Source organism: Microtus ochrogaster, chromosome 2 (assembly GCF_000317375.1).
Source record: "Microtus ochrogaster isolate Prairie Vole_2 chromosome 2, MicOch1.0, whole genome shotgun sequence".
NCBI lineage: Eukaryota > Metazoa > Chordata > Mammalia > Rodentia > Cricetidae > Microtus > Microtus ochrogaster.
The window spans coordinates 16,625,274-16,635,449 of record NC_022010.1 but is presented as its reverse complement, the minus strand read 5'-3'; the positions used below and the strand labels follow the sequence as shown (position 1 = coordinate 16,635,449).

The following is a 10,176-nucleotide window of genomic DNA, read 5'->3' as shown; positions in this document are numbered from 1 at the left end:
GCTATGGTGTAGGAACAGACGGAGAGCTATGGTGTAGAAAAGGGGCAGCAGAGGGAGCGCTATGGTGTAGGAACAGACGGAGAGCTATGGTGTAGGAATCTCAGACCCTGAAACTGCTCTGCCAAACAAGATGTGCTCTTTTTTCAAGCTGGGGCCTCTAGGGAAGGTTCTGGTTTGCTACAAGCCTGTGACCTGGAACATTTGGAGTTTGCAGCTGGAGCCTGACTGGGGGCTGTCCTTCAATGTTGACTGCTTAGTCACCAGGGGAGTACGTCCACCAGAGATCACCAGCAAGAATTATTACTCTAGACAGAGCCCTGGGGTACACCTAAAAGGCTTGTTTCAGTAAAGCCACCTGGAGGAGAATCACAGTGCCTGTAAGTAGGACAGAATCACTGTGGAAAAATCAGAGGGGATTGCAGGTGATGGCCCCAGGCTCCTCCCAGCCTCTGGCCAGCAAAGCTGCAGGCCAGGTGACCTCTGAAGGCAGGAGAGACTGCACTCTAGATTACTGAAATTACTAAGGAAAAGGAGTTTACTTTAATGGGAAAAGTAACTCCAGTGAAACAAATGTTCTAAAATTTTGTCTGTTTGGGATTTGGGGTTTTCGTCTGTTAGATTTCTTTCCCCTTTGTCATGTGTTTCAGATTGAATAAGAAACATGGAGTTTAAAAACTAAAATCTTTCTGTAACCAAGCCCTGTGAGCCTAAATCAGAATACCTAGGGCATGTATGTTCAGAGATCTCACTCTCTGCACACACCCCAGGATTCCATCAGGGACTCATGAAAGCAAGATGTATACCAGTAAAGTGCACTATCTCAAAGCAGAGCCCAAACCAAGTGGTAGTGGTGCACTCAGGAGGCAGAGAAAGACGGATCTCGCTCGGTGAATTCGAGGCCAGCCTGGTCTACAGAATGAGTTCCAGGACAGGCTCCAAAGCTACAGAGAAACCCTGTCTCAAAACAAACAAACAAACAAAAAACTAAAAAACAAACAAACAAAACAAAGCCCAGACACTGCTCTAAACCACCCACTCTAGACCTGAACACAAGACAGTGCTTGAAGAGTTCAGACTCAGTGCATCCACAAAACTTTATCTGAAGCCTACTTGAAAGTGGGGAAGTGAGAGTTCTGTCTGCTGGACTGGGTAGGGGGTCAGCTATAAGCAAGCAGGTTCTGCCCTGGGGTCCTCATTGTGTCACCATCCTAGATGGCACAAACCCTTTTGTTCCCCCAGCAGCTTCATCTGGCAAAGCATTCCTTCCCCCACAGATCACTAATGTTACTGTTCCTATGGATTTGTAGTGCATTAAAACAAGAGCAACATGGATTACTCACAAATTCCTCCGCACACGTTCAATAGGAAGAACTCAGCTTACACTGGGGATGGGGGATAGGGAAGGCTCCCCTGAGAAAACTCCCAGAGGGGAAAGCTGAAGACTGAAGAGGTATCAAAAAACAAAAACAAGGGCTGGAGAGATGGCTCAGTGGTTAAGAGCATTGCCTGCTCTTCCAAAGGTCCTGAGTTCAATTCCCAGCAACCACGTAGTGCCTTACAACCATCCGTAATGAGGTCTGGTGCCCTCTTCTGGCCTGCAGGAATACATGCAGACACAATATGTATACATAATAAATAAATTTTTGAAAAAAAAAAAACAAAACAAAACAAAAACTCTCTTAATATGTACCAAGTAAAAGCTGGTGGCTTCACAGCCTGCTCTCTCCAGCCTATCCTTCTAATAATGGCACCCTATAGCAACTCAAGTTGTAGAATTTGGGCTCCTTTGAAACACCATCAGAGCACATGGAGAAAAGTGGGATTCCGCCAACAAAGTGTTCTAAAAAACTGAGTGTACTGAGATCATCCCCCCATTCGAGCACCTGAGGAAGCTGGGTCCTCCCATTCGAGTATCCTCAGGAAGACAGGATGCTGCATTAATCATCCTCCAGGAAGCAATTCTGATGTGCTCACTAACAGAACAGCATCCTGCGGATGTGGCTCAAACTTTAGTCTCATGGGGACTACAATTATGAGGGTGCACTTCCAATTCCTGAAGTGGCCTTTTGGTCCTTAGTCTCACACCCCTGACTCCAGTCTGAAGGGGTCGCAGTTTCTGAAAGCTGAAAGAACTAGAGAGGCAGGCAGGGGTAATAAGAGATCTCATGAGCAGGCCCTCATCTACACAGACAGCTTCATCTGTAGGATTCCTCAATGCTCCAACAGTGTCTAACCCTGGCAGTATAGATGGGACTCTCATTGTTTTCCAGACCACACACACTCATTTTTGCCCAACTCATTTTTGTCCTTTTATGTTGCTATTTATGTATAAAATGTGAGCTGAATTTGATTCGTCAGAGAGGGGGACATCTACAATGTTTTCCATGGCCACAGCAAAGGGTGAGCTGGGCAGGTGGTACATACTGGAATCCCAGCATTGGGAGGGAGGCGAGGGACTAGGAGCAAGGCAGATCCTTGACAGGCGCAGAGAGGGAAAGGGGTCAAGATAGACATGGAGGGTGGCAAACTCCCAGCTTCTCCCTCATCTCCTGACCTGAGATAAGGGCCTGGCATGGCAGCCTTTTTTTCCCCCCACAGCAGGACTGGCTTCTGGCTGCAATGATACAGGCTGTGTTTGAGGCCAAACCTGAACATGTCTACGTCAAGCTGTAGCTTATCATCTCCTCTATCTGTAAGGTGACCAAGCCAAAATTGGGTGAGAGGGACCTGTCCTACATCACTAAAACAGTTAGAAGACCCAGGGCTGAGCACTGGGAAGATGGCTCAGCAGTTAAGACTTCTGGCCCTCTACAAGTGCAACAAGCTCTCAATAGCTAAGCCATCTCCCCAGCTCCTCTTTCTCTCTTAACCTTTATGCTGAAATTTGTATTAAGATGCCCTTTATTTTATAGCAATTAATATACTGGAGAACATTATTTTTTTTAACTGAATAAAAAGAAATGAATGCAGTATTTGATTGGTGAGTGTGGAGGTACTGGCGCTGCACTGGTGACAAAAGGCTCATCTTTATAGACATATTCAAGCTTTTTAAAAAAGAGGTAAGACAGATGGGTTACAGCTCAGTAACATGCTCTGCCGGCACAAAGTCCTGCATTTGATCCAGAGGATCAATAACTAAAGAATTTATTTTTTTTAAATATTTTAGTATACAGTATTCTGTCTACTTGTATGCCTGCAGGCCAGAAGAGGGCGCCAGACCTTATTACAGATGGTTGTGAGCCACCATGTGGTTGCCGGGAATAGAACTCAGGACCTTTGGAAGAGCAGGCAATGCTTTTAACCACTGAGCCATCTCTCCAGCCCCTCTAAATAAAGAATTTAAAGATGACCTCATGGCTTATTCTGCTCTCATCACACTTTCACTGACACCCTCATCCCTGTTGTTTCTCTCTTCCAACAAGAAAGTTCCGAGCCGGGCGGTGGTGGCGCACGCCTTTAATCCCAGCACTCGGGAGGCAGAGGCAGGCGGATCTCTGGGAGTTCGAGACCAGCCTGGTCTACAAGAGCTAATTCCAGGACAGGCTCCAAAACCACAGAGAAACCCTGTCTCGAAAAACAAAAACAAAAACAAAAAAAGAAAGTTCCGAATGGTGGAGACCTGTCTGTTGTGTCTCTCCAAAGTCTTTGAAGAGCCCACCCCAATGTCTAATATGAGACCAGACCCATCACTGCAGAGCAAGCACCAGTAATGTTCTAGAATGGACCCATCTCTGGGGCTAGGATTATCAGCATCTGTGGAATGGAAGTAGCACCCCTCTCTGAAAGCTGTCTGGCACATGGTGGCACACAAAGTTGTGAATCCTCAAGTCCTATACAAAGCACAGCCTAACCACTCCTGTAAAACAGAAAGTGGAGAGAGGAGAGTGGAAACGGAAGAGGGTAGGAACCAGCAAGATAGCTGTATACCAAACTATTAAAGAATAAATTAAAAATATTCTTTAAACTGGGCATAGTGGTACACATCTTTAATCCCAGCACTCAGGAAGCAGAGGCAGGCAGATCTCTGTGAATTCAAGGCCAGCCTGGTCTACACAGTGAGTTCCAAAACAGCCAGGTCTACCCTGTTTTTTTTGGGGGGGGGGGGAGGGGCATGAAATGAACTGTATGCAGGCATGAGTGACATAGGAGTGTGACTGTGGAAGGAAAGAGGCCAAAGCTCCAGACAAACGCACAAGGAGAGAAAAAAAAGACAGAGGATTCATGGGTCAGCAGCCTATGAGCACACAGGTCCACAGGGCAGGCTCACATCTGAACCCCTTAACTTCCCTGTTATTAGTGTGAACTCATAGCTAAACAAACCTGGGCCCTTCTCCTGGTTTCACTAAAAGCAAGGAAGCTTCAGTTTGTCTGAAGCCCCTTGGATGCCAGAGGACTTCAATCCTTTGGTTTTTCTGGGGTCCTGCCAGTGGTCTAAACCAACAAATAGAGCTGCTGGCTCATCCATCTGAGACAAGCTGCCAACCCCTTCCCAGGAACACAATGCCTTTCTGCTTCAAACAAGTCCCCTGAGAGACCTGCTCCATGCCACAGCAAAGACATTCTTCTCACCTGTTAAAAAAAAGCACTTAATAACTCACATAAAACCAACCTGTCAGTGACTTACCTCAAATTCTTCCCAAAAGCCCTGTTTGACTTTATCTGTGGTCTCAGCTAGCTTGCTTAGCTCTCGAACACGGCTTTCGATTTCAGCAGCATTAATACGAGTTGTATTGAGGGGCTTTTGTGTTCAGCAGTGGTGGGAAAGGAAGAAAACATGTTTAACAGTGTTAACACAGAACGAAAAAGACTTCACAAAAGCAAAGGCAGGATGTGCATCATCCCAAATGTGTTCATGCCTATGCATGCCTGTGTGCACCTGTGTGTATCCATGTATTCATGCATGCATGTGAGCTGTGTTTGTTTGTGTAGTGTGTTCAGTGTTTGTGAGTGATGTGTATCTGTGTGTGCTGGTGCATGTGTGCATGTCTGCGTGTGGTACATGTGATGTGTGTGCACGTGGCATGACAGTGACATGTGTAATGTGTGGAGATCAGGGGCAGTTCTGAGGAGATAGGTTTCCCCTTCCTCGTTTAGGTGGGCTGCAGGGATAGAACTCAAAAACACCAGCACTCTAACTAAGCCACCCTGAGCCCCAAGATCACTTGGAAATGAACTTTCACTTTCTCTTCTATTCCATCAGGAAAAGTCTCTTCATTCTCAATGAACATATTAGGAACTCAGCCGACACAATTTCAAATCTAGATTTCTAGATTTAATTGTTAAATCACAGCACAATTTCCAGATGGGACCACTCTCATAAAAGTGAAACAGCTGAGCTCAGGAGAGCCTGTCCTGCCCCTTGCCAGCTGCCATAGGTAGAACTGGCCCCTCCCTTCACCTGGACAAATCAGGAGAGCTGGCCCTGGTTTTGAGGGTGTAGGAGGGCTGACCAATTTAGCTCCCACCCAAACCTACATTCTGGGCTTTGAGTTGGCCCAACCCAACATGTACCCCATCCATGAACTGCTGGAGCACGTGAAGTGGCCAGTCCTACAGAACCACAGCTGCGGCATCTCCACACACAGGGCAACAACAAGCTATCCAAGAGGATTCTGGGTGAGGACCCAGTATTGATAGTATATCAGAAGCCAGAGGCCTCGACCCAGTCCAGCGACTCATTGCAGCGAACATTTGCAAATGAAGCTGTTTGGACAAGGGGGTTTACTGTGTGACACACCATGTCACACAGCAGCTTCCACTGAGATTTATTTTTGTTTGTTTATTTTTTTGTTTCCTTTTGGAGGAAAGGTTGCAAGAGCAGATGTTGAACATGGTGGGATGGGAAGGTAAGTGGGATTGAGGTGCATAATGTGAAATTCACAAAGAACCAATAAAAAGTTTTATTAAAAAAAAAAGTGAAATAGCAAAGACTCAAAGCTGAGAAAGTATGTGCCCCAAAGGGAACTACCAGTAATTTGCAGTGAACACTTCTGGTTTTGTTTTGGTTTTTTAATGTTCATTGGTGTTTGGCTTGCAAGTCTGTGGGAAAGAGTCAGAATCACTGGAACTGGAGTTACACACGGCTGTGAGCTGCTAGGAATTGAACCAGGGTCCTAGGGAAGAGCACCCAATGCTTCCAACCGCTAAGCTATCTCTCCAGCCACTGAATATTTCTTTTAAAGAGCACAATAGTACATATGTATAATCCCAGCATGGAGCCAGGAAGGTCATGAGACCAGCAGGGCTACATAGCAAGACTATCTGTCAAAAGTAAAGGACAAAATAAAGTCTGCACACGTGGGTGCTGGGATGGACTTCAGTGGTGAGCACTTGCCTAGCATGCAAATCCCTAAGGTTTGATTCCCCAGGACTGAAGGAAAAAAAAAAAACCTCTGAAAGAAGGCAGGTCATATATGCCAGAGTTCAAGTGTGGTGTGCCTTGGGTTCACTCTATGAGATCTTTCACAGATGTGGAAATGACACGGCATCTAGACGTTTCCACATACTAAAGGAGGTGATTTGTGAAGAAACTAGAGATTGCATGCCCAGCCACTGAAGACGGGTACAGTATGAGGAACTGTTGATATCCTATCTACTTCTGCATTACACTATGGATCTTGAATATCATCCAACGGGCCACATGTTGAAGGTTTGATCCCAACCCTAGGTGCTACCGGGAGGTAGCAGAACCTTTAGAAGGTAGGGTCTACCTAGAAGACTAGGGAAGACAGTCAGGGACAGGTCACTGAAGCAGATCAGGGCCCTTCCTGCCTCTGTTTCTCAGCCATGTGGTAAACAATCCCCATATGCTCCCACCATGGTAAAGGTGTCACCAGATATCCAAAGCAGCAAGGCCAAGTGACTGTGGGCTGACTCCTTTAGCTCTTGCCCCTATTAACCAGTCCTCATGCATCTTGTTACAGAGATGGGGTGCTGACTGGTATACACATGTGAGACACTCCATGCTAACATTCTCCTAGGAGAAGCAGCTTCAGTTTCCTAACCTGCTTGAGCTGCAGGACGGTACCCAGAGTCTCCACCATGGGATTCTTCTTATAATGCTCCACCAAGTCTGTCAAAGAGTCAAAGCGCTCTCCTCCACCAACGTCGTATTTCAGTTCCTTTCAAAACAAAACAGATGGTGTTCATTACCTGAAGCTAGGTTACTGTCTTCCCACTCTCCTGAAGCCACTGTGTTCTTAGTGACACTTAACCTGTACACTTGTCTGTCTAGAGGGCATGATGAGAACAAGACACACATATATCATGTCCGTGTCATCACAGTGGAGCCACACTAGGCCTTGAGAAGAAAGTCTTGTCATTGGTGACAATTGGGTGAGGCAAGAGACCTTCCCAATAAATCATATAAGCCAAGTGCTAAAAGGAACATGTGCCACCTCATTTACGTGTAGATCCAAAAAAAAAAAAAATCTAATACAGAGTGACAAGAGATCAAATGGTGGCTATGAAGGACTTGGGTACAGGAGAAGCCACTGGTGACACACAGACACTCTCTGTATGGTGAACAGGCTCAGGAACCCCAATCCGCAGCATGGTGACAACAGTGGACAGGGTTACATGCACTGGAGATTTGCCAAGAGAACATCTGAAGTGTTACAAGATGATGGGTACACTTAATGAGACTGACTGCAAAAAACCTAACACTACCGATTGAAGCCCAGAGACTGACTCTCAATGTCCATAGTACTGTGAAGGAAAAGAAGCAACAGCACTGATGAGGGGATGGGGGGAGGGGGGACTGGGAATACTCAGTGGTGGAACAGGTGCTAGGTTTCATCCCATCATCAAAGACAAGAAATGATACAAAAGTTAATTAAATCGAAATCAAATAAAAGCTCCACGGCTGCAAGACATTTCCCATCACTTTCAGACTCTTCAAAATACCTAGCGTGGCATCAGTGCTCACGTAATGTCACATACACAGCTGAGAAGCTAGATGGGACAAGAAAGCCTGCACATGTTTAGATAGACAGGATGCTGAAGACTGTTGACCCCAGGGGGTGTCTACAGACAGTGTCAACCGCCTGTGACACTTCTTAGGACAGCCAGTGTGCACTGAACATGTGCAGAGATGGACACAAGAGAAAACTAGAAGGGAAAATTGGGCAAGGTGGTAGCACTAGGGAACCAAAGGTAGACAGAGATCTATAGGTTCCAAGCCTGGCTAACCATAATAGTGAATTTCAGAACAGCCAGGGATACACAGAGAGACCCTATCTCAGAAAAACAAAAACAACTGGGCAGAGGCAGGCAGATCTCTGTGAATTACAGGCCAGTCTACAGAGTAAGCTCCGGGAGCAAGGGCTACACAAAGAAATCCTGTCTCAAAAAACCAAAACCAAAAATAAAACAAAAAAAAAGCCAACAAAAACATAAAAAAAAAAGAAAGAAAGAAAAAAAACAACAAAAGTAACAGTGCTTCAAAACGATGAGACTTACACAAGAGAGTCGGCCATGAGCAAGTAAACAAAGATAAGATAATCTCAATGTGGGTGTCTAGTGTTCTCTCAGCAGAAGTCAGTCGTCCCTCCCGCCCCAAGATGCCACTGCACCAGACCCACAGTCCCCTTGGTGCTCTACCTGACATCGGATCATGACGTGGGTCACTTTGGACTTGCCATCATTGCTCTTCCATTTGTCATCATCTGTGACAACAGAGAGAACAAAGTCTCCAGGGTGGCTCTGGCTCTCTCGGACAAGAAAGCTGCCATGCTTACCCTTCTCCGTTAGCAGTTTCTCTGCTTCTTTTCCAGACAAGTGACCATGGAACCACCTAAGTGTTTGAAAAGGAAACAAGCTGAGTTCAGCTGGGGTATGCAGTATTCTTTCATGTAACACACTGAGCCAGCACTCCTCAACACAGATTCCAAACAGACAACTTCCTCCAAGGGGCAGAGGGTCTGACTAGACAGATTCTGCATCCCAAACAGATAGGAAAAATGACAAAAATGTGTTAAAAATGACACTAAAGTTTGTTTTTCTTTTTTGAGACAATCTCACTGTGTGGCCCAGGTTGGTCATGAGCCATGGATCTTTCTGCCTCAGGTTCCTGAGTGCTGAGATCACAGGCAATACCACCACACCTAGCCTCCACTAAAATTTAAAAAGGAGCCCAGGATCACTTGAAAACAATATTTGCCAGATGATGGTGGCGCATGTTTTTAATCCCAGCACTCAGGAGACAGAGGCAGATGGATCTCTGAGTTCGAGGACCAGCCCGGTCTACAGAGTAGAGTGAGTTCTAGGACAACCAGGTTTCTACACAGAGAAACTTTGTCTCGGAAGGAAGGAAGGAAGGAAGGAAGGAAGGAAGGAAGGAAGGAAGGAAGGAAGGAAGGAAGGAAGGAAGGAAGGAAGGAAGGCAATACCTTCAATGCTTCCTATTTTCTTTTAAACTTCCCATCTTTCAAAAACGCATTTGCGAGGCGATGGTGGCGCACGCCTTTCATCCAAGCACTGGGGAGGCAGAAGCAGGCGGATCTCTGTGAGTTCGAGACCAGCCTGGTCTACAAGAGCTAGTTCCAGGACAGGCTCCAAAGCCACAGAGAAACCCTGTCTGGAAAAAAAAAAAATGCACTTGCACTTAACTTTTTTTAAGTGCCTAACCCTAAAAGAAAAACTGTTGAGTTGCAGCCATTTAGTGAAAAGATAAGAAAGTTAGCAGCCTGGGCATGGTGGCCTATGCCTAGAATTCATGTGTGATTACTAGTTTTCTTGGGAAGAGAGAGTCTCAATAGAGACAATTCCAGATGGGAATGTGGTGCATTTCCTTAATAGAATATTGATGAGGGAGGGCACATGCCATCCTTTCGCTGGTGGTTCTGGGTGCTATAAGAAAGGAGGCTGAGCAAACCAAGAGGACAAGCCAGTAAACAGCATTCCCTCCTGGCCTCTTCATCAGTTTTTGCCTTCAGGTTCAACCTTGAGTTCCTGCCCTGACTTCCCTAAATGATGGACTATAAACTGTAAAATGAAATAAGCCCTTTCTTCCCCAAGCTATTTTTAGCTGTGGTATTTATCATAGTAATAGAAATCCTGACTGAGCCGGGCGATGGTGGCGCACGCCTTTAATCCCAGCACTCAGGAGGCACAGGCAGGCGGATCTCTGTGAGTTCGAGACCAGCCTGGTCTACAGAGCTAGTTCCAGGACAGGCT

The 10,176-nt window shown here is 46.0% G+C and overlaps 1 protein-coding gene across 2 annotated transcripts in view; it reads right to left on the bottom strand.

Annotated features, from left to right (window-relative positions):
- Positions 1–10,176, bottom strand: part of Ptpn11 (protein tyrosine phosphatase, non-receptor type 11) — a 75,331-nt gene that overhangs the window by 33,003 nt on the left and 32,152 nt on the right. For both annotated transcript variants that reach the window (XM_013349999.1, XM_005344483.2), the window contains exons 4-6: positions 8,602–8,794; positions 7,005–7,121; positions 4,625–4,738 (exon numbers count right to left, since the gene is read on the bottom strand). In XM_013349999.1, the coding sequence (XP_013205453.1) occupies positions 4,625–4,738; positions 7,005–7,121; positions 8,602–8,794 (424 nt within the window). The remainder of the gene's footprint in view (positions 1–4,624; positions 4,739–7,004; positions 7,122–8,601; positions 8,795–10,176) is intronic.